This window comes from Puma concolor, chromosome C1 (genome assembly GCF_028749965.1).
Source record: "Puma concolor isolate L17-30 chromosome C1, mPumCon1.1.hap2, whole genome shotgun sequence".
NCBI lineage: Eukaryota > Metazoa > Chordata > Mammalia > Carnivora > Felidae > Puma > Puma concolor.
Window position 1 is genome coordinate 167,586,396 of NC_141674.1, and position 24,341 is coordinate 167,610,736.

The window sequence follows — 24,341 nt, forward strand, 5'->3', positions numbered from 1 at the left end:
TAAGTTACATGCATTGGTTTTCCTTTATTGTTTTGTTCTTCTCAAAGGATTCCACTTAGGTCTGATTTTTTCCCAGACAGAAAATACTTGTTACATACTTCCTGCTAGATTATCACTTGAGATTGTCAAAACCTACCTTTATCATTCAGCGCTCTCTTGCTCTGAAGCTTTCCCTGAGCTCTGAAAACAGGCCTGAGACTTCCATCTAATCTACAAAAGGAGCACTATCCACTGGTGCTGGCAGATGGACCGCTTGAGGTGTTAGATGATGACATATGGAAACATAAAAGGCAAAATTAAAATTTGCTCATGAAGCTTCTCTCTTAACCTTTCAATCATTCATTGCTTTGTTTGAAACATTCTTGCAATGGAATTGAGTTATAATTCAATTTTTAAGTTTTTGGGTTTTTTTGGTAATCTTACTAATGCTTTTTCAACTGCTAACTCATCTACAAACAGTTATGTTGAGGAAAAAGACCAACTTGCAGTTGCTTAGAGAAAATATGGAAGTGATTCATCACGTATACATTTGTAAATTTTTGCTCAGGCCATAGGTTTTTTCCTCAACTTTGATCTTCAGAAGTACACTAGAGATACTTAAATAACAGAATATCCACATTATGTCACTCACAAGAATGGCTAAAAAGAAGGGGCCAAAGTCAGGTCAGTAACACTTTAATAAAACGAACAGAAATCTGTTATAACAACAGCTTTTTATTACATGGATTCAAATGAACAGCAGACCAATCATGTTCCCTGAAATTCAACACTCACATTCAACAGAGGCCTGATAGTGCGCTCCTCAACGCTTGTAGTTCTAAGGGGCTTCCTTCGAATTCCCTTTACAAAGCCTTGCGCAAAGAAGAGGTTAAGCACCAGTAAGAAAGACTGTTGCTAGCAGTAGTTTTAGTCTTCATCATCTTCATCATGGTCATCAACAACAAACATGCAATTTCTTCCTTCTATGTACATGGCATTGTAAAATGGGTGCTACACTCTGCCTATGGTACAAAGTTTATAAATACAATATACCAATACAAAGTTGAAGCCATTAAAAAGAGCTTAATAACTACCAGGAGATAATTAAATCTGGGGTGTTGATGGACTCTATGAAGAGATTTAGAAATGACACACAAACTCAAACATAGTAAACATTTTACTTGGGAAGGGGTGAAAGGAGACTTCTTATGTGCTACGGGGGGTTTCAAAGTTGCTTCAGGCTTACTTTCTTTCTGCTATTATCTTTAAATACTGTAAAGCATTGTGAGCTGCGTCACTCTGGGCATTGCCACAGGAGATCCCGGAGCCATGACAGACTGTGATGGGACTGGTGGATAGTTCAGCGAGACACTGATACTGTCCATTGGCACTCAGCTCTTCTGCAATGACATTCAAACCGCACAGTTAAGACCAAGTGGATAGAAAGCAGATTCTCTGTGAAAGCAAGTTTTTACTATTGTCTTCCTTTATAGACCTATGGTATAGGACTCTGCTTCCTCCACATCTTTATCATCCTTATACAAACAGACACCAAAACACAACTGATCAACTCTAGTAGCTCTCAAACACAACTGGGCTTCATAATCACCTGACGGAGCTCAAAAGAAATGCAGGCTCAATCAGACACACAGGACTAGGGGTTGGAGTAGCCAGATTCTTGCATTTCCTCTTAAGAGCTCCCAAGGCAATTCTAATGTGTCTAGTTGAACAGTGTTTGCAAACTGAACCACAGTGACTTTTTTAGAGAGGAAAAAACCATTTGCTAGAGAACTAGAGAGATTGTCTTCTTCCCTATGAAATCTAGAGTTACTTTCAGTAGACATCTGAACCAGGAAATACAGGGTTCAGAGCAAGACTTCTCTCTTGCCTTCAATGTTCTTTTGTTATACATCTATGCAGATAGTCTAGTTCCATACTGCATATGGGTTAGGGTGTTTTAAAAATACCTAAACTCAGGAAACAAATGTTCTTCTCATCAATGGATCAATCACTGTCACTAAAGACGGTTAGATGACACAAGGGAAAGAGGTAGAAACAGGTGAGTTACAATTTGTTAAAAGTGGTCATGATTAAACGCTATTTCAGCTAGAGTCCATATAACAGGAAACATCCAGATACAGTGGAATGACTTCATGTGTGAAGAGGCTTTCTAGTGCTGGCGTTGAGACTCTTTTGTTTTCTTTTAAATTGAGGTAAAATTCACATAACATAATGTTAACCATTTTAAAGTGAACTATTCAGTAGCATTTAGTACGTTCACGATGTTGTGCAACCACCACCTCTCACTAGTTACACAACATTCACAACATTTCATTTCCCCCAGAAGAAACACCAGATACATCAAGCAGTTGCTCCCTGTTTCCCCTCCCCTGAAGCTCCTGGCAACCATCTTGGATTAACCTACCCTGGATATTTGATATAAACGGTATCATACAACATGACCCTTTTGTGTCTGGCTTCTTTCACTTAGTATGTTTTCGAGGTTCATCCATGTTGTAGCATGTAGCAGAACTTCACTTCTTTTCATGGCTGAATAATAATAATTGCATGTATATCCCATGACTGATTTATCCATTCATCTGCTTATGGACATTTGGGCTGTTTCCACCTTTTGGCTACTGTGAAAAGTACTACTATGAACATGTGTGTACAAGTATTTGTTCGAATACCAGTTTACAATTCTTTTGGGTATATACCTAGCAGGATTGCTAGGTCATATGGTAACTCATTCGAAGAGCAGCAAAACTCCTGTTTTCCACTGCAGCTCAACCATTTTCCATTCCCACCAGCAGTGAGGAATGCTACAATTTCTCTACATCTTTGTCAACATTTGTTATCTTCTATTTTCTTCATCATAGTCATCATCCCAGTGGGTCTGAATTAGTACCTCACTGTGGCTTTGATTTGCATTTCCCTGATGACTAATAATAGTGAGATCTTTTTGTATGCTTGTTGGCCTTTTGCATATCTTTTTTGGAGAACATTTAGGTTTTTTGGAAGGTAACTGCATGGACGTTAGGCCAAATTAGGGGCACCTGGGTGGCTCAGTTGGTTGAGTGTCCAATTTCAGCTCAGGTCATGATCTCATAGTTCATGAGTTTGAGCCCTGTGTCAGGCTCTGTGCTGACAGCTCGGAGCCTAAAGCCTGCTTCGGATTCGGTGTCTCCCTATCTCTCTCTCTCTCCGCCCCTCCCCAGCTTGCTTTCTGTCTCTCTCTCAAACAAATAAACCGAATTAAAAAAAAAAAAGGCCAAATTAGCTGTGGTTTTTTAGATTGCTGTTCTATATTTACAAGAACTACTTAGTTCTTAAAATTGGTAAGATTCGTTTTAAAGGCATCATTAATTCATAATCTCAAAGGCCATCTTAAGTTTCCTTCTTTTCCCAGATTCAAAACCATCCATAGTCCTATTCATAACATGGCTTATTCATCTCTGTATCTTAAACACTCAACAAAGTGTAGATACTTACAAATATGTTTGTGGGAGATGCAGGAGAGAAGCATCAAAGGAAAAGACTTCAAAAGGGAAGGCCTGGAGAAGGTACAAGGCCTTAGGACATGTTTACATAGCTGACCACTGCTGCTGCTGCGTAAGGAATGCCTAGAGCCATTAACATTGTCCAGGGCGGATCCTCCTTCACACCTGACCCTTCCTAGTGTTGTAGAAACCAATTAACTCAAAATTCAACCTTGAAAAGCTAAGCCATTAGATTGATTAACACACTTGCTTAGCTGACTTTATGCACGTAGTCTTTAGCAATTATCCTAATAAAAAGAAGCTTCATTCTGGGGGTCTTCATTCTGACTCAAGTATGAGGACCTTCACTTTAACTGCACTTAGTTTGTGGACTCATCTTTTGTGACTCCGGCCACACTCCCTGCAACATATTTATTGAATGAATTGTCTCCCATCAGCCATCTTTTCTGACAATGTGTCCATACTAAATTCCCAGGTTCTGCATCATTTTCAGTATATTAAGATACTGCACTCGGGAAGTAGCAGACAATCAGAAGTTCTTTAAGCACCTAAACACCACAGCTAACAGCTCCTTCAAGCTAGGTCCCCATAGCCCACTGGGGATGCTATAAGGGATATCAAATTCTTCACATATTACACATGTTAAGTCAAGACACCAAAGGCACATGCACACAGGCCACAAACACAGGCCGGCTTTATAAAGCTAATTAAAATCCAAACTTTCTATGTAATTTGTCCACGTTTGTCTATCTAAGTGATTAAGAGCTCGAGGAAATCTAGAGTAGCTGGGATGGAACAGAGTTATAAAGTACTTGTCCCCACTGATCTCCTTGAATGGGCATATGGTGACAAAGTGGAGAGAAGGGGTCTGGCCCCCACAACCTTGGTACTTATTCTAGAAATGTGGGTGCCTTTTTATTTGTCAAGCTCTCCATCAGGGCTAGTTTAATAGACACTGTATCTGTGTCTGGGGGCCAGACTGTATCTGTGTCTAGGGGACTCCTCCCCTAATCTGACTCTACCACTAACTAGCTGTCATCTCAGGCAAGTTTCTGAACCTCTCCTGTGCCTTACTTTCTTTCCTTATATGTAAAAATAATACACCTATTTCACAGGATTAGTTTGAGAATTCAGTTAAGTTGAAATATGTAATATCCCCACAACAGTGCCTGGCCTATAATAAAACTATAAATATGAGCTACTGTTTTTATTATTACAACTGTATAGATGATAGCTATTAGCATTATTTATAAGAATAGGACAGACAGATCAATGATAAATATTACTATTCTAATTATATATATGTATAAAATATGTATTTATTATAAATAAAAATGTATTTATAAATGTGTGTGTGTGTATATATATACATATATATATATATATATTTTATATTTGTAATCCCTGGTCAATAAAATAAATTATAACACAGGTTTTGTTTTTCAAATACATTTTAAAAAGAAACAGGTTTTGAGGTAAGCTAAGGAAAAAAATCATACCTATATCCAAATATGTTATATTAAAACCTTGTTCCTTGGCGATTTCACTAAGCAGCTGGATGTAATCTGTATTTGGAATACTGAGGAGGCTTCTTTTCAGTAAGTTGATCTTTTCACCAGGAGAATTCCTCAAGGAATGCCAAGTACATCCTAAAGAATGTCCTACTACATTTGTCTGAAAAAAGAGATGAAAATTAAGACTTTTAACTCTGACTGAGCTCTAATGCTATGGTATAATTAAAAGTATTTATTAGGCACATTTAATGCTCTCTACCAGAGAGCGTGTTTAAAAGGATACCATTTGGTTAAATTTCCCATTTAAAGTAGACAACACCAACAAGGACACTCTTAACAAATACCACAATGTTACAGAAGAAAGAAACACATACAATAATATACTGGAAGTATTTAAAAATACTTTTGTGTAGGACAAAGGTCTCTCAGCCAAATTTTCTGATGGCCACATTAAGATGTATGTTAAAAAAAAGATGTCTTAAGAAATTTAAGAGCAGTATAAACCAACCTGCAAATAACTGAATCTGCCTAATGGAGCAATTTACAAATTAAAATAAAAACCAATGTTCTTATCTTCATGATTTCCTGTATTAAATACCAACCAATCACTGTAACTAACAGCTGTAGAGCAGAAAACAAACTGTAGAAAAGGTGTGATGTGCAAGTTAGGTTTGAGAAGAACAAGTCATTCAAATGAAAGGAAGGACGTCTAAAAGTTCTTATCAGACTTTTCCCAGATCCCAACTGAGTTTATGGTTTTTGTTTTCTTTTTTCCCCTTTTCTTTATTCTCCCTTATATCCTTCCCTTTCTACCATGTTCGTTTATTTTTCTCAAATTGCTTTCATATCGTACGCCAAAAACAAAGTAGGGCAAGCTATTCTTAGTCTTATTTATTTTTAAAATTTTATTAATATAACTTGTCAAGTTGGCTAACATACAGTGTATACAGTGTGCTCTTGGTTTTGGGGGTAGATTCCTGGGATTCACTGTTTACATACAACACCCAGTGCTCATCCTAACAAGTGCCTTCCTCAATGCCCATCACCCATTTCCCCCTCTCTCCTATCCCCTCCATCAACCCTCAGTTTATTCTCTGTATTTAAGAGTCTCTTATGGTTTGCCTCCCTTCCTCTCTGTTTATAACTATTTTTTTTCTCCTTCCCTTTCCCCATGGCCTTCCGTTGTTTCTCAAGTTCCATATGAGTGAAAACATGTATCTTTCTCTATTTCCCTTACCATAATATCTTCCAGTTCCATCCATGTTGCTGCAAATGGCAGGATTTCATTCTTTTTTATTGCCAAGTAGTATTCCATTGTATATATAATCACACCTTATCATTTCATCAGTTAGACATTTAGGCTCTTTCCATAATTTGGCTATTGTTGAAAGCACTGCTATAAACATTGGGGTACATGTGCCCTTTCGAATCAGCACTCCTGTATGCTTTGGATAAATTCCTAGTAGTGCCATTGCTGGGTTATAGGGTAGTTCTACTTTTAATTTTTTGAGAAACCTCCACTCTGTTTTCCAGAGCAGCTGCCCCAGTTTGCATTCCCACCAACAGTGCAAGAGGGTTCCCATTTCTCCACATCCTCACCAACATCTGTTGTTGCCTGAGTTGTTAATTTTAGCCACTCTGACTGGTGTGAGGTGGTATCTCAGTGTAGTTTTGATTGGTATTTCCCTGATGATGAGTGATGTTGAGCATCTTTTCATGTGTCTGTTGGCCATCTGGATGTCTTCTTTGGAAAAGTGTCTATCCACATCTTCTGCCCATTTCTTCACTGGATTATTAGTTTTTTGGGTGTTGAGTTTGATAAGTTCTTTATAGATTTTGGATACTAACCCTTTATCCAATATGTCATTTGCAAATATCTTTTCCCATTCTGTTGGTTGCCTTCTAGCTTTGTTGATTGTTCCCTTCACTGTGCAGAAGTTTTTTTATGTTGATGAGGTCCCAATAGTTCATTTTTGCTTTTAATTCCCTTGCCTTTGGAGATGTGTTGAGCAAGAAATTGCTGCAGCTGAGGTCAAAGAGGTTGTTGCCTATTTTATTCTCTAGGGTTTTGATGGTTTCCTGTCTCATATTTAGGTCTTTCACCCATTTTGAGTTTATTTTTGTGTATGGTGTAAGAAATGTGGCCCAGTTTCATTCTTCTGCATGTTGCTGTCCAGTTCTCTGAGCACCATTTGCTAAAGAGACTGTCTTTTTTCCATTGGACACTCTTTCTTGCTTTGTCTAGGATTAGTTGGCCATACATTCGTGGGTCCAATTCTGGGTTCTCTATTCTATTCCACTGGTCTATGTGTCTGTTTTTGTGCCACTACCATACTGTCTTGATGATTACAACTTTGTAGTAGAGGCTAAAGTCTGGGATTGTGATGCCTCCCACTTGCTTTCTTTTCAACATTACTTTAGCTATTCAGGGTCTTTTGTGGTTCTGTACAAATTTTAGGATTGTTTATTCTAGCTTTGAGAAGAATGCTGATGCTATTTTGATTGGGATTGCATTGAATGTGTAGATTGCTTTGGGTAGTATTGACATTTTAACAATATTTGTTCTTCTAATCCATGAGCATGGAATATTTTTCCACTTTTTTGTGTCCTCTTCAATTTCCTTCATAAGTTTTCTATTGTTTTCAGCATACAGATCTTTTACATCTTTGGTTAGGTTTATTCCTAGGTATTTTATGGTTCTTGGTGCAATGGTAAATGGGATCGATTTCTTGATTTCTCTTTCTGTTGCTTCATTAGTGGTGTATAGAAATGCAACCCTCAAGAAAGTTGGGATAGAAGGAACATACCTTAACATAAAAGCCATACATGAAAAGCCCATAGCTAATATCATCCTTAATGGGGAAAAACTGAGAGCTTTCCCCCTGAGATCAGGAACATGATGGGGATGTCCACTCTCACCAGTGTTGTTTAACATAGTGTTAGAAGTCCTAGCTTCAGCAACCAGACAACAAAACGAAATAAAAGGCATCCAAATTGGCAAAGAAGAAGTCAAACTTTCACTTTTCGCAGATGACATGATACTCTATGTGGAAAACTTGAAAGACTCCACCAAAAAGCTGCTAGAACTGATACATGAATTCAGCACAGTTGCAGGACAGAAAATCTTAGTCTTAATTATTAGTGAGCCTGACAGAGGTTAAAGAATTTTCAAAAAGATCACAGGGATGCCCAGTATATAGAACTGAATAATCTACAAAATTTATTAAATAGAGGTTTTTTTTACTAATAAAATTGTAATTATTTTAAGTTTTTATTTAAATTCTAGTTAATACATAGTGTAGTACTGGTTTCAGGAGAATTTAGTGATTCATCATTTACATATACCACCCAGTACTCATCCTAACAAGTACCCTCCTTAATAGTCCTCACCCATTTAGCCTATCACTCAACCCATATCCTCTCCAGCAACCCTGTGTACTTTGTCTCTTATGGTTTGCCTTCTTCCTCTCTTTATATTTTTCCTTCCCTTCCCCTATGTTCTTATTGTTTCTCAAATTCCACGAGTGAAAAAATAGGATAGTTGTCTTTTTCTGACATATTTTGCTTAGTATTAACACATTCTAGTTCCATCCATATTGCAACTGGCGAGACTTCATTCTTTTTGAATTTTGTAATTGTGTACACACACACACATCTTCTTTATCCATTCATCAGTCAATGGACATTTGGGCCCCTTCCATAGTTTGGCTATTGCTGATAATGCTGCCATAAACATTGGGCTACACGTGCCCTTTCGAATCAGCATTTTTGTATCCTTTGGCTAAATACCTAGTAGTGCAATTGCTGGGTCATAGGGTAGTTCTACTTTTACTTTTTTGAAGAACTTCCACACTGTTTTCCAGAGCAGCTGCACCAGATTGTATTCCCACCAGCAGTGCAAAAGTGTTTCCCTTTCTCCACATCCTTGCCAACATCTGTTGTTGCCTGAGTTGTTAATTTTAGCCACTCTAACTGGTGTGAGGTGGTATCTCAATGTGGTTTTGATTTGTATTTCCCTGATGATGAGTGATGTTGAACATCTTTTCATGTGTCTGTTGGCCATCTGGATGTCTTCTTTAGAAACGTGTCTATTCATGTCTTCTGCCCATTTCTTCACTGGATTATTAGTTTTTTGGGTGTTGAGTTTGATAAGTTCTTTATAGATTTTGGATACTAACCCTTTATCTGATTTGATGTTTGCAAAAATCTTCTCCCATTCCATAGGCTGCCTTTTAGTTTTGTTGTTTCCTTCACTGTGCAGAAGCTTTTTATGTTGATGAGGTCCCAATAGTTCATTTTTGCTTTTGTTTCCTTTGCCTCCAGGGACATGTCTAGTAAGAAGTTGCTGTGGCCAAGGTTGAAGAGGTTGCTGCCTGTTTTCTCTAGGATTTTGATGGTATCCTGTAGGTCTTTCGTCCATTTTGAGTTTGTTTTTGTGTTTGGTATAAGAACATAGTCCAGCTTCATTCTTCTGCATGTTGCTGTCCAATTTTCCCGACACTATTTGAAGAGACTTGTCTTTTTTCCATTGGATATTCTTTCCTGCTTTGTTGCAGATTAATTGGCCATACATTTGTGGGTCCATTTCTGGGTTCTCTATTCTGTTCCATGGATCAGTAGGTCTGTTATCATGCCATTAATATACTATCTTGATGATTACAGCTTTCTAAAACAACATGAAGTCTGGGACTGTGATGCATCTAGCTTTGGTTTTCTTTTTCAACATTATTTTGGCTATTCAGGATCTTTAAATAGAATTTCATATTCCTTAGTTGGAAATTTAAAATTTGGTTTTTAAAAAGTATCATTCTTTGATATAGTAATTGCAATAGGAACAAATATATAATGAAAAATAGTCTCTTTTGCTTACTATCTCTACCCAGGAAACTTATGTTGCCCTCCCCAGAGGTACTTAATGTTGAAACATTTCTTCAATATCCTTCTATAACTGTTCTAAATTCAAGCACACACAGTCTTCTTTTCAAACAAAAATGATAGCTTACTCTTCTACATCTTGTTCATTTTTCTCATGTCAATGCACATATATGCACTATATTTACCTTACCAGTCTTCAATTATGGGTTTTAGGTTATTTCTGATTTCTTGCTTTTACTAACAATGTTACAATAAAACTCTTTTGCACTTGGATGTCTTTACCTGTAGGATAATTTCTAGAAGTAGAACTGAGTCACAGAACATGTATGCTTTTAATTTTGATAAATACTTCCAGACTGATTTCTAAACCAATTTATACCTCCATCAACATTCTTGGAGGGTGCTTGTTTTCGGATACCCTCACCAACAGCAGGTGCTATCGAACTTTGTAGGTTTCATCAATCTAAAAGGTGAAAATTGTTATCTAGTTTAATGTCCATGAATGAAGCTGATCATTTTTTTTTTTTAACCATTTGTATTTCTTCTACAGAGTTATCTTTTTTATTGATGTGTAAGAGCTTTTTTTTTTTTTTTTAATTTTTTTTTTTTTTCAACGTTTATTTATTTTTGGGACAGAGAGAGACAGAGCATGAACGGGGGAGGGGCAGAGAGAGAGGGAGACACAGAATCGGAAACCGGCTCCAGGCTCCGAGCCATCAGCCCAGAGCCTGACGCGGGGCTCGAACTCACGGTCCGCGAGATCGTGACCTGGCTGAAGTCGGACGCTCAACCGACTGCGCCACCCAGGCGCCCCGATGTGTAAGAGCTTTTTATGTGGTACAGAAAACAGTCCATTTATAGATCAGTGTTCCAAATAATTTCTTCTTTCTTATTCTTAGTTTTATTTACAGATTTTACTGCCATATAATAATAGGTTTTGTGTAGTCAAATTTATAAATCTTCTACTACTTTATAGCTTATAAGTTATACTAAAATGTTTTTCCCTATGCTAAGAATTTTAAAAAGGAAAGCTCTTCCAAGTTTTCTCATACTTGGTTTCAATTCTTATGGTCACACTTTTTTTGTTTTTTTTATTTTTTTTTATTTTTTTTTTTACACATTTATTTATTTTTGAGAGACAGAGAGAGACAGCATGAGCAGGGGAGGAGCAGAGAGAGATGGAGACAGAATCAGAAGCAGGCTCCAGGGTCCGAGCTGTCAGCACAGAGCCCGATGCGGGGCCCGAACCCATGAACCGTGAGATCATGACCTGAGCCGAAGTCGGACACTTAACCGACTGAGCCACACAGGCACCCCATGGTCATACTTTTTTTTTAATGTTTAGTTTTGAGAGAGAGAGAGTGCGAGCAGCGGAGGGGCAGAGAGAGAGGGAGATACAGAATCCAAAGCAGGCTCCAGCTCTGAGCTGTCAGCACAGAGCCTGTCAATTCTTATGTTCACATTTTGATCCATCTGAAATTTATTTAGATATAAGGAATAAGGAAGCAACCTAAATATGTCACACATGCACAGGTATATACAGCTTCCTCTCCCTTCCTCCCTGCAAATGTGGCTGTTAAGTTACTTCTACATTATTTATTGAATAATCCATCCTCTTGCCCATTGATTTGAAATCTCACTGTTATCATATCCTATACTCCTATATGATTATGGTCTATACTTGGGTTCTCTATTTTATCCTTTGTCTATCCTGTACTGGTACGTGTTTTATCACTATAGATTTACAGTATATCTGGTAAGGTATAACCCCACCTTCGGCACTCTTTCTTTTCAGTTTTCTTGGCTATTCTTGAGAGTTCATTTTTCCAGATAAATGCAGTAAAGCTGTATTGAGATCCAAAGTGAATTCCAGTAGATTTTTTGTTTGCTTGTTTGTTTGGTTTTTAAAGTTTATTCATGTTGAGAGACAGAGGAGAATGAGCAGGGGAGGGGCAGAGAAAGAGGGAGAGACAGAGAATCCCAAGAAGGCTCAATGCTGTCAACCCAGACCCTGATGGCTTGATCTTATCAACAGGGAGATCATGACCTCAGCCCAAATCAAGAGTCAGATGCTTAACCAACTGAGCCACCCAGGTGCCCCAAATTCCAGTAGATTTTGAGACTACATTACCTTCTTAAGTACTATATTAACAATATTGAGTCTAACTATTGTTAATAAAGAAACAGCTTTACATATATTCAATTTCTGTTAAATCCTTCAGTAAAGTTTTAAAGTTTTTTTCACATGGGTCCTGCACATTTCATTTTACGTTCATTCCCTGGCACATTATCCCTTTTCTGTTGTTGAAAATAAGATCTCTTTTATTCTACCTCTTAATATCTATAAATAAACTGTTGATTTTTTTCAAGTACACTTTAAAAAAGATTTCTATTTTACTATAAAATGATCAATGTTACCAAGCTCCATAACTTTTGTTAAGTAATACACACACACAACAAAAAGTCAAATAGTACAGAATTATAAAAGCAATAATCCTGAGCTTTGCTCCATCCCTACCTTTGGTCCCCTTTCCAGAAGCAATTTTTAAGTATCCTCTTTAATTATTGTGGTGGTTACTTTCATAACTGTAAATAATATGAAAAGCTATTGATTTTATATATTAATTTTATGATCAATTACCTTGATAAATTCTCTTATTCTAAAAGATTTTATAGGAACACAATCATATTATTTGCAGTTAATGATCATTTATATCTCCTTTTTTTGATTTTCAACCTCTTATTGTTTTCTCTTGTCTAATTATATCGATTGGTACCTCTATAACAAGGTTTAAAAAATGCCATTAGTGGATATCATTGTCATATTTATGAAATTAATGGGAAGGGATGTAATAAGTACATACATAACTATGATTTTGATTTTTTTTTGAGGTATATATTTTGAATCACAATAGGGATATGTTAATAGTGTTTATCAATGATTGTCAAATATCTTTTTGGCACCCATTGGGAAGATTGTTTTTCTCTGACCCATTAATGTGATTAAGTATAGTAACAGATTTACTAACCTTGAAATATCCTTGCATTCCTGAAATAAACCCAACCTCTCTATGGTATATTATTCTTTTATTGTTCCACTGAATATATTACTAAGGTTTTTCACTATAAGGGAGATTAATCCATAATTTTTTTCCACCAGGATTTGCTATTGTCAGGTTTTGGTGTTAGTGTTTTTGTTGTTTTTGAAAAATAAATTTAGAAGCTTCCCCTATGTTATAGACGTATTGCCTGGAAGAGTTTAAATAGCATTGGAAATTACCTCTTCCTTGAAGATTTAACAGAATTCACCTATAAACCAATCTGTGCTTTGTGATTCTGGTGTCATCTCTGATCCAATTGTAAAAGAAGTGGATGCAATGTTTTATGTTTTTCTATTAAAAAGGTAAAACCAAAATCATATTAATGTGTATGTCTTTGACTTTTTTTCTCTAAGAATGAGCCCTTATTTTATCATAAACTTGGCACTGCTATAATCTTCACTTCTCATTCCCTACCTCATAAACACTCAGATAATGAATGTACCACAAGATGTATCTATCTCTAAATATCAGAATCGCAAGTAATATGTCACGTGTAGCCTAACCTCTTAAGCTTTACATTTGTTTGCCCAGCTGCCTACTATCTTTACTTAACATATTCTACAAACATTTCAGATTCAATACATTCTGCATTTAACTTACTATCTTCTCCCCCTTAAATCCCACTCATCTTCTGTGTTCCCCATATTACTAAATGGTGCCATCATCTACTCAGTTGCCAATCTAAAAATGTTTATTTCCCTCATTTTCCTTACTCCCCACATCCAATCAGTTACCATGCCCCATTCACTTCGGTTTTCGAAATAATTTTTACACACTGACCATTTCAACTGCCACCAGTGTAGTAGAGGCCACCATCATTTCTCATTCGTTTTCTGTAACAATATTCTAGCACGTCTCTAAGACTTAGTCACTCACCACAGTGCAGCCGGTGATTCCACTTCTAATCCTGTCCTTCCCAGATTAAAATTCCTAATGATTTTGCTCTGCCCTCAGGATAGAATTTAATCTCTTTACTATAATAGTCCCTTCCAGATTTAATCCCTCTTTGCCTCTCTGGCCTGACTGTTTGAGACACCCTCCTCCAAATTTATGCTCTATCCACACCAAATTATGTAGAGTTCCCGGATGGCATATAATGTATTACTCCTAGGTGTCTGTACGTGCTTTTTTTTTTTTTTCCTTTTTGGGTTTCTTTTCTCCTGTTCTCATCCTAAGGTCTTGACTTAGACATTACTTCCTGCAAGAAGTCTTCCTGAAACCCCTGGTCTTGGCTGGATCCTCCTCCTACGTTCCCAAGCACCCTCTCTATGGACCAGTTTGTTGGGGTCTTTTCTCTTTCAGTAGGCTACAAATTCCCTAGGGGCAGAAACTGTCTTATTCACAGTATGCACAGCACTTGACACAAAGTTTGGCACACAGTATGAGCTCACTAAATGTTTGCTGAGTGGATAAATGAATGCATGAACAAAGGTATGGGAATGCATTGTTAATTTGAAGGCAAAAATGGCACTACTGGCCTATCATTTTAGAATCCATCATATGATTTTGAATTTGTGTCTCCCAAGCCCTCTTACCTAGTCACCCCGTGACAACTAAAACTGGGGTGGTGTAGAACTGAACAGTAAGGAGATTTTTAAAAATTGCAACTCTGAGGTGTCTATACAAGAAGGAATCTAGGGAAGTTTCCTACAGTAAGAGCTACTTAATCACATTGACATCATAGGTGTCTTGATCATTACTCACTAAAGAAATGTGGTTCTCCGGAGAAATATTACTGAATTTGGCAAGAAACTTCTCAGCAGCGTTTCTCTTGGCTTGTTTTTTTGATGCCCCCTTTCCTAAATAATTAAAAAAAAAAAAAAAGTAGGTTTAGGAAAGAAATTAATGTCCACAGAGAATAATCAGATGTATAAAATATTGTTTTTGATGATTTTTATACACTATTCTTTTGCTGACCTGCCATCTTTGCTTGTTGTACCTCATACAACTGTTAATTCTTACATTTCTGAAGGCACTTCTTTGGCAGTTTATCTTTAATAAACTTTAACTATCTTTAATAGTTATACTTTGTGTTTGGAACAGTTCTATTTCCCTATGCCTAGCTTCAATGAATCTCATTTGGTTTAACTGTGACCAAGCATTCACATTTATCAAGGTACATTTGAATTGTAACTCTTATCTCTTGATGTCGACTTCTTGCTTGTAACCTTCTATACACTGACAACTGTGTGGAATTTTTTTAACATGAATAAAAAGGGCTTAGGGAAGATAACTGCAGTTGAAAGACATCATAAGTATCATCTACTTCCATCTTGTTATTTTATAGATTTAAAACGTGAGGCCCAGAGGGATTAGTGATAGGCCTACCTTTGCACACCAAGGACTGCATCAAGCATGGGAGCTGAAGTTCCCACTTCTGGTTCAGTGCTTTCTGCATTGGTCCACACTGCCTCTCAAGGGCAAACAGTTGCTTACTATTTGAAACTACTATCTAGCCAAGGTAAAATTTCATTTCATGCCATTTTAAGAATGATAGAAACAGGCTGCAGAAGTGAAAATAGGAACCCTCACTAGTGCTCTATTAAGAGACTTTTTCCTTGTAGTTTCTGGCCTTTACAACATGGAAGTTGCTAGCATTCAAAAGGATGATTTCTACTTTATTTTTATCTCACGCTAGTTTTTGCCACCTAGCCTCTTATTAATCATCTTGTCTTCAAATGTGATCTTCTTCTAGTCCTCCAATCTTCTACAATAGTTGTTGAAACTCCCAAGAGGTTCACTATTGCTTTTTTCTAAAATGATTTTTAAGTCACTAACACATCAGTGCAGACTGTGTAAAGGGTCAATTATTTGCTAGTTTCCATTACATGATTTTCCATGATTCTGAAAAATATCAAATTAATAAGTATAAGAATTCTTTAAAAAAAAATTTTTTTTAAGTGTTTATTTATTTTTGAAGGAGAGAGAGACAGAGTGTGAGCAGGGGAGGGGCAGAGAGAGAGAGGGAGACAGAGAATCCGAAGCAGGCTCCAGGCTCTGAGCTGTCAGCACAGAGCCCAGCACGGGGCTCGAACTCACAAACTGCGAGATCATGACCTGAGCTGATCATGATCGGATGCTTAACCGACTGAGCCACCCAGGCGCCCCTGAAGTATAAGAATTCTTAAGCCAAATATTTAACTTAAGTTCAATTGCAGAAAGAGACAGTAGAACAGGAGTGTATCAATTTTTCCCCACAGAAATATTTGAAAGGAAATCACAACAGAAATTTCTATAATCATTCATCATGTAAAAGTGTTTCAAATGTCTTCAGTTTTAAGAGAGTAAAAAGAAGTAACTACCAGTTTCCATAAATGACTCGAGCCTGCAAATTGTGGTATATTCTCTCTTGTGAGCAGGTCCTCCCTCTTGGGAAAGGGTATATTCAGGAAGTCTCCAGCCATGATGAATAGCCAATTCCTAGAAAGTGGAGATGCGGCTTTAGTAGTAATTTTTCTATGCAATGGCTTAATCACATAAACGATATTCTTTCATGATTTTGATCCCATTTCTAAGTTTGAAAGGAATAATGATATTCTGCAATGAAAAAATGGGGGAAGACCCTACATTCCCCATAAATACTCCAGCATTTTATATCTTGCAAGCCCACAATACTAAAACTGAAGCAGTTTACCGCTAGGATAGGAATGGTGTTCTTCCATTAAGCCATAGAGAGCCAATATCAAAGAGCTCATAGAGAAAGAGGAGCTACTATTGCCCTCTCGGGGAACATCAGTGAGGACATCTACAGGTCTCACTGTCATTCAGTTCCTAATGCCTCTCTTTCCTAGTTATAGACTTCCTGCCCACAGCTAGCTAACTACTGCATTGCAACAACAGCAAGATGAGCAGAGGCGGCAAACAGACAGACTTGGACAAAGCTGAGGAAAGATCAGGGGAGCACACTATGGAAAAACTCAGACAGCAAGAAAGGGACCAAAGGACTGGCTGGGTAATAGGGAGGGGAGCTGTCCAACAGAGCACATGGATAATCTGCAAGAAGGATATTCCGCATGCAGAAATTCAAAGCTGAGGTTTTTTGTTTGTTTGTTTGTTTTATAGAATAAGCAAATAAACTACTTCCCCTTTCTTGGGTTAGGCTACCCGATTTGGGTTCTTTATAAAGTCTTCTGTTCTAAACAGAAGTAGAAAGAGGTTTGTCACAAGAGTGGCAAGAAATATTCTTAAAGTATAAAACACTCTACCCATGTGCACTGAGGTCCTGTTGATCTCAAATGAGAATTCCACAAACCAAAGGCAGATACTGTATATGGAAGAAAATCCAAAACGTAAATAAATAGGAAAATAATTTCAAGTTAGTGCTGTAATATCTAATGATCACAACTGGGAATACAAAATATCATGCCATCTTATCTCTAAAATATTTATTCCTTATTTCAGCCCTTGTGATATCATCAATACATGACATCTTTCTTCAATAGACAACATGTTAAGTAAGGAAAAACTGTGCAACGTACCTGTAATGAACCAATAGGATTAAGCTGGTTCTTTGGTTGCTTAGAAGGGTCGGGCATTAAGGGGTCAGGAACTGCAAAGCTAAACATTTTTTTAAAGTGTTATAAAACAAAATACTTTTCCCCAAACTATTAAATAAATGACAAGCATTTCCTATTTAATCCTCTATGCCTTTGCTCTTGCTTCTTCATGGAATGCTTTTCTTTCCCACCTGAATGAGAACATGATTTATCTATTATCCGAGATATATCTCAAATGCCACTTCCACTAAGAAACCTATCCTGTTACTCCAATGAAACATAATCTCTCCCTCCTTAGAACTGTTGACATTTGGGTTGACCCTTTCTTAGGCAAATTATATGACCATAAATTATACTCTTACAAATACATGTAATTTGTCCATCCCTCACCACACCTCTCCTGTGTTCAGACTGTCAAATCCTTGATGGTAGGGCCTACGGATTACTTACCTTCATAAGCCTTGTAGTGCTTTGTATATTATGTGTTCAATAAAAATGTATTTAAATAAAGCATACTAATGTTACAGCCACAAAAAGGGAAGACTAACAATTAGGCAATTTAGCCTGGTAAGGTGAATGATACAGGTCATAAAGTTGTTTTTTCCCCTCATATAATTATGGAAGAAAGATTTGTTTGATATATCATCTGCTCTATGCTAGAATGATCCTCCTAAGACTTACATATATCCTGCATAAAATAGATGGCCTGCATGAATCTGGTTCCAGCATGTGGGGACTGTAATTAGGGAAAAAGAGAACAATCTCTTCTAACTAGTTTAAATTTACTAGTTAGTTGGGGGATGAGTGTGTAACACTGAATAAAGCTGCATTCAAGGTTACTATCACCTACAAGGCTGAAGAGTCATTTCTTTGGTGACAAAAAAGGTTCAGTTATTGGCACTTCTTCAAGTTTCCTTTCCACCTGCCAGAACTTCAAGCTTTACATAGGCTGATGAGATATGAATATTCACTTACAATGCTGCACGCCGAAGCTACCCAAATAATTGTGATGGAGAAGTGAGAAAGTCTCTGTATTAAATCAGGCCACTTTAGCCCTGATTACAGCTTAGTAATTCCCATCTTATCTGTCAAGAAGCACAAATATATAGTAAAGTTTGTTAGCCTTTTTTGCTGACAAAGCGAAGTGCCCATGTGCAGAAAGGACACTACGTACACTCATTTCTACAAATGTACTCAACACTTTGGGTTGACCTTTGGACTGCACAGAAATAGCATGGTCACCACCAGCGAGGGGAGAATCCAATACCTGCCATGGCATTTGGCATGTCTAGAAAGCCAGCATAAATCAACTATAACATATGACCCCAAAGAATCAAGAATCATTTTGTGAGATCTGAAGTTTGTCAATGCTTCATTCTAAACTACTCAAATGGTCTGGAAGAGCTTAGAAATGGGAGGAGCACTGCATGAGGACCTAAGTACGTGCTAAAGCAAAAGTTTTGAGGCTGGAGAAAAACTCATCCTAAATTCCCATGGGCCTCTGCTGTCAACTATGAGCAGATAAACCAGACTGAACTCCAAGAATAACTGAGTGCACGTAAAGAGAATCTGAAGGCTCAGCATGCCCCAGGACGTGTCCATCAGAAACCAAAGGACATCATCCAATGATACATGAGATGCTCCGGGACCAATACTCTCCAAAAGCACCTGAAGTGATAACACAAATTCATTTTGGAAAAATCATGCCAAGAATTAACATCCCCCTTAACATCTTCTTGTATTTGTTATACATTCCATAATAAAAGGAAATCTCTTTGTCTCCTTCTAAATTAGAATTCCTAAGAGTATTTTCCACTGATCTTTTTCTACTTCATTCCTTGTTTTCTGTAGTACAGAAGTTATTAAAGTCTTAATACAGTAAGATACTCGCCAGAAAAACTGGGGTTTTGTATTGTCGCATCCCAGTGAGGGGGGAAAACGCCTAGTTCACGAGAGCTTTCATTTAACAGTTAATTGGTGGAGTGAATTTCTTAAGGATAAAGTTGTCTTTAATGGTGACAAGTTTTCACAAGGAAATAGAATTTTAGAGCTAAATACTAACAGCCGTTGACTTTGTTGCTTTTGTGACCATGTTCAAAATTTTAATCTTACCTCAGCCACGATATTTTTGAGCTGCAGAATACAAAGAAATTTAGCTCACCAAATACTTGCATTGGCTTTCAAAATGTTTATGGCAGCCTCTGCAGCTCTATGTTTCGCCAGCTTCTTACTTGTACCTTCACCTGAATTAAGGTTAAGAAAAAAATGTTTTTATATGCTGTGAAAATATGAGGCTTGCATAGCTGTTTGCATAATGCAAAACAAAGTCAGTACAGTTTTTGTATATATACACGCAGGTAATAAAAACATACTACATACTGTAACAAAATATTCACCATATGAAATTAATATATGAAAAACCCATGATTTTAAACATTTTACCTATTTAACTTTATGAATCCCTATATTAAAAAAAATCTGTATATGTTTATTACATAAAATGGTAATGAAGTAGGCCATGCCACACTTTATGAAAAATACAACTTAGTATTTTACTTTTCCTTATTCCTAGAGAGAGAGGAAATTCTTCTGTAGCAAGAAGTTTTCTTCAAAGGAGCAGAGCTACTTATATCAACCCTATTTGACAGCAAAATGTACACAATTTTATTCTAATCATCCATCCTATACTGGATTAAAGCCCTGACTGGCTAAGCAGTCCTAGATACATGTTGGGTACAGTGGGAGAAGGTTTATACAGGTAAGATGAGAATTTATGTTATGTGTCTTTGATATAATCTGTATCTCTTAGTAGTCAATGGGGTGGCAGGGGGTAGGCCTGACTAATCACTGAAATTGAAGCCTAATTTCAGTAAGAAATCACACCTGCTAAATAGTAAATCCAACTAATTTCCTTCTGAGTTCAAACTAGGTGTTGAGAACCCTTCAAAAGTGGTACCAAAGTGCTGATGTCCATTTCTTCACTGTGGAAGAAAGAAAAGGGATATGGAATGAATTTCAACTGTGACTCTCAAATGTCTGAGGACATACAACCCATATGCCTTTATCCACTAACATAGTTATGAGGGATACGGTGGAATATGAAACAGAATCCCTGCCCTCAAAGAGCACACAGCCCAGTATGGGATTTCGCCTGTAAATACGAATCTGAAATACAGTCGTATGTGTTACAACAAGCCTAAGTGCAGGCTGGAGGGGAAGCACACAAAAGGGGTAGCTCCTCTACTTGGGAAGGATTCAGAAAGTTTTCATGCAGGAAGAGAGAACTCAATGAGGACATAAAAGATTAGTAAAAGCTAGTAATGTGAAGAAAGTTGGGGGTTAGGAAGAGTATTCTAGGCAGAGAAAAGAACACCTGCAAAGGTTCAGAGGCGAAACAGAGCATGGTGTTCTCAAGAGCTCCAATCAGTTGGTAGGTGAATGCTTAAGGAGATGAGTTTTGAGATGAAAGGCTACAGAGTTGGAGGGTAGGAAGGAGATCAAAGAACAGTCTCCGAAATCTGTGCTTCTCAAACTTTAATGTCCCTAGTAATTGCCTGGGAATTTTGTTAAAATGCAGACTCTGATCCAGCAGGTCTGGCATGGGGCCTGATATTCTAGAGCAGTTGCTTCAAGTGCCCAGGTGATACTAATGTTGCTGCTGATCACACATTTTGAGAAGCAAGGCTGTTAAGTCCTATTAAGAAACCTGTATCTATCCAGAGGATGATGGGCAAACCACCGAATGGATTTTAACAGCAAGAAGGACACAAAAAGATTTGAATGCCAGTGTCCTTTGAGGAATGGACAGCCTGAGACTGGAAGCTGAGAGAGCAACTGTGAGATAGCAGCTGTGGCCCAAGTGCGCGAAGACAGCGGCCGAGACACCAGCAATGAAAACAAAAGGGAAGGAGGCAGGTACCAGAGACGCTTAGGAAGTAAGACTTAGTGGAAGAGTGGCCAAGAGGCAGAGGGATGGGAAGGAGTCAAGAAAATGAAACCCAACACTCTACTATGAGCGAATGGGTGATGGTGGTACCTTTACTGAGCTAGGGAATAGAGGTGGAATAGATCTAAAGGAAAAGAGATGGATTCAGTCTGGGCCATCCAAGTGAAGATGCCCAGCAAGCACAGGTTGGATGACTGTTCTGTAACTGGGGCTGGGTTGAAGACGGATTTCAGAATTATCAACCTTTAGATAGTATTTGAAGCTGTGGAGGCACATAAACTTGCATAGGAAGACAGGGCAGTGTGGGGAGAGTAGGGGACCTACACAGAATAGTTGGTTGCCATAGGCTGTTAATCTTAAAGGGAAAAAGACCATTTCTTTTCTTAAATTTTCGCTGAATATTTAAAAATAGATCTGCTAAAGGAGGAATGTGATGATTGTATGGTTCATAATGAGTAAACTTGTAGCTGGCATTTACAATCCACCTGTCTCATATAGACAAAAAAGCCTCAAGATTTTCTTAAAGCAGTTTCAAGGAAAATAGTGGATTCCAGATTTTCAGGGACCTAAGCAAATGATGCCTTTCATTTACCAGATGGTGCAACTCCAGCCTTCTTGTGGAATTGTTTTCTTAGCATTCTTCCAAATTTAGTATTCAATATTTTTTGTGTTTGCAATTAAATATACATAAGAAATAGAATGCCTACATTTACAAATGGGCAACTTCAGTTATCATTTGTTCAAGCTCACAGACCATAATAAGGGGAGTCTGAACTCTGAAACTTCATTGCTATGTGACTTTGGGCATGTTACTGATAATCTCTCTGAATCCGTTTCCTCATGTATAAAAAGGGAGATGAGGGGCGCCTGGGTGGCACAGTCGGTTAAGCGTCCGACTTCAGCCAGGTCACGATCTCGCGGTCCGTGAGTTCGAGCCCCGTGTCAGGCTCTGGGCTGATGGCTCAGAGCCTGGAGCCTGTTTCCAATTCTGTGTCTCCCTCTCTCTCTGCCCCTCCCCCGTTCATGCTCTGTCTCTCTCTGTCCCAAAAATAAATAAATGTTGAAAAAAAAAAATTTAAAAAGGAAGATGAGGGGCACCTGGGTGGCTCAGTCAGTTAAGCCTCCCACTTTGGCTCAGGTTGTGATCTCATAGTTCCTGGGTTCGAGCCCTGCATTGGGGGCACATCGGGCTCTGTGTTGACAGCTCGGAGCCTGGAGCCTACTTCAGATTCTGTGTCTTCCTCTCTCTCTCTGCCTCTCCCCTGCTCGTGCTCTTTCTCAAAAATAAAATAAACATGAAAAAAACTGAAAAAAAAAGATGACATCTTACTAAAACCTGTACAGGGTCAGGAACTAGAAGGTGCTATGAAATGCGGTATTTGAGGCTTCTGTCTTCCTCATTTTGTTTGGATACAGAATCAAGTGTGGTACAAGGGGCCTAAAGTCCCAGATGGTCACTATGGACAAAGAGAAGAGGCTCAGAATATTTTGGGATCAGGTCTCTTGGCATCTGCTATAATCTATGATACTATGAAACTTGTCAGCACCTACTGACCCAGCTATGGTTGCTCCAAAAACCTTTCCTGCTTCTAATTCTTGGAAGAACTGTAGGAGGATCCTAAGGTATGTTTCTAAGCTTCTCTTGGTGTCTGGAGAGGAGAAAATGAAGGAGAGAATCAGATGAAGTTGGAAAGTCCCCATGACCTGAGATGAGAGGTCTCAGTTTCAAGAGCCTGCTCCTCACAGCTGTCCCTGGTTTAAAAAGGGCACTTTTCCGAACTGAAAAGCAATACCAAGTCTTGCCGGCCAACCCACATGGTCATCGGGGTTAACTGAGCACACAGACCTGTGCAGGTTATGTCACCAACGGTTACTCTGAAGGTGAAAGTGGGTACGTGTATTTGCACATCGGATCTTTCACATTCATAAACCGGGATGTTCTTGGTCTTCATGCCGTATTCGTGTAATACTTGAATCGGTGTTTTCCCTGGCTTAGCTGTAATCATCTTCCCCAAACTGCAAAAACCAGAAAAGGTGTGCCTTGCATGCCAAAGCGGAGAGGGAAGCAGAAGCATACAGAGGCTAGATTTGACTGCTACCAACAGTGATGCAGGAGGCGCCGAAGCTCCCCTGCGGCCAGCACCAGCGATGGCGAAGCGCACCAGTCTCCCAGCCCCGCTGCGGCGGGCAACCGGCAGGGTGAAAGGGGCTGTAAGGAGACAACTTAAAAGCGGGTGGGGAGGATTCGCTCGGGTCTTGGGTGCTGTTACCGCTCAGGACCAACCCCACATAAACCCCCTCCCGGGCGGCAGCCGCGGGCCATCTCCGCCCACCCCGCGCGCGCACCGAGACCGCAAGCGGGGCGGGGCCAGGCCGCAGACCCCGGCCCGCGCGCCGCCGGGAGGGCGGAGCCGAGTGCTAGCGGGTCCGCCCGCAGCCGCGCGGGCGAAAGCGCCGGGAGGGAGCTCTACCCAGAATGCCGCTGGAAAGCGGGCTCTCCCGCCCCGCCTCTTGTGCCCACCACTCCCGGCCCTGCCCGGCTCGGCCCCGACCGTTCGGGCGCTGACCTGAAGGTCCCGCTGTCCTCCCGCTCCAGCGGCGGGGCCGCAGCCCGATGCCTGCTCTGGGACATAGCGAAGAAAGGACGGTCTGGCGGCAGGCGGAAGAGCGGTGCCGAGCGACGTCCTCGCTCCCCGGGTCAGCCGGTCCCCGAGAGGAGCGCTCCAGCGGTGCCGCCTCCTCCGACTCCCCCTTCCCTCCCGGCTTGCGTCCCTCTTGCGAAGGGGAGGGGCGAAGGCGGAGCCTCGGTGCAGCAGCGCCGGCCACGCCCCCTCGCTGTCTGGGCTGCGGGTCTTACTCTAAGGTGGGCCCCGCCTGCCGATTCGCGGGTCTCCTGGGCGTCCTTCCCGCCCCTTTTCTTTCAGACTCCG

The 24,341-nt window shown here is 39.2% G+C and overlaps 1 protein-coding gene across 8 annotated transcripts; it reads right to left on the reverse strand.

Annotated features, from left to right (window-relative positions):
• Nucleotides 1-659: 659 nt before the first annotated feature.
• PRKRA (protein activator of interferon induced protein kinase EIF2AK2) lies at nucleotides 660-24,197 on the reverse strand. Of its 8 annotated transcripts, none has more exons than XM_025934999.2 (8): nucleotides 23,979-24,195; nucleotides 23,258-23,427; nucleotides 19,627-19,708; nucleotides 17,448-17,526; nucleotides 16,272-16,389; nucleotides 14,674-14,768; nucleotides 4,979-5,153; nucleotides 660-1,379 (listed from the first exon to the last, which is right to left on the reverse strand). In XM_025934999.2, exons 1-8 carry the CDS (start codon nucleotides 24,041-24,043, stop codon nucleotides 1,222-1,224), a joined length of 942 nt encoding a protein of 313 aa, XP_025790784.1. In that variant the 5' UTR covers nucleotides 24,044-24,195; the 3' UTR covers nucleotides 660-1,221. The 8 variants fall into 8 exon arrangements, with proteins under 8 accessions (XP_025790784.1, XP_086575118.1, XP_086575120.1 ...); XM_086718992.1 differs by lacking the exons at nucleotides 23,258-23,427; nucleotides 23,979-24,195 and adding exons at nucleotides 20,349-22,278; nucleotides 22,510-23,239 and having other exon boundaries at nucleotides 19,578-19,708; XM_086718994.1 differs by lacking the exons at nucleotides 23,258-23,427; nucleotides 23,979-24,195 and adding exons at nucleotides 20,349-22,278; nucleotides 22,510-23,236.
• Between the last annotated feature and the right edge of the window lie 144 nt (nucleotides 24,198-24,341).

Excerpts from the sequence above, each read along its gene's own strand:
- PRKRA (XM_025934999.2), bottom strand. The coding sequence starts at position 24,043 with ATGTCCCAGAGCAGGCATCGGGCTGCGGCCCCGCCGCTGGAGCGGGAG. Across the intron at positions 19,709-23,257 it reads TGGTGACATAACCTGCACAG|GTGAAGGTACAAGTAAGAAG; the intron begins GTCTGTGTGCTC and ends ACCTTAATTCAG. Across the intron at positions 14,769-16,271 it reads CGAGTCATTTATGGAAACTG|GAAAGGGGGCATCAAAAAAA; the intron begins GTAGTTACTTCT and ends TTAATTATTTAG.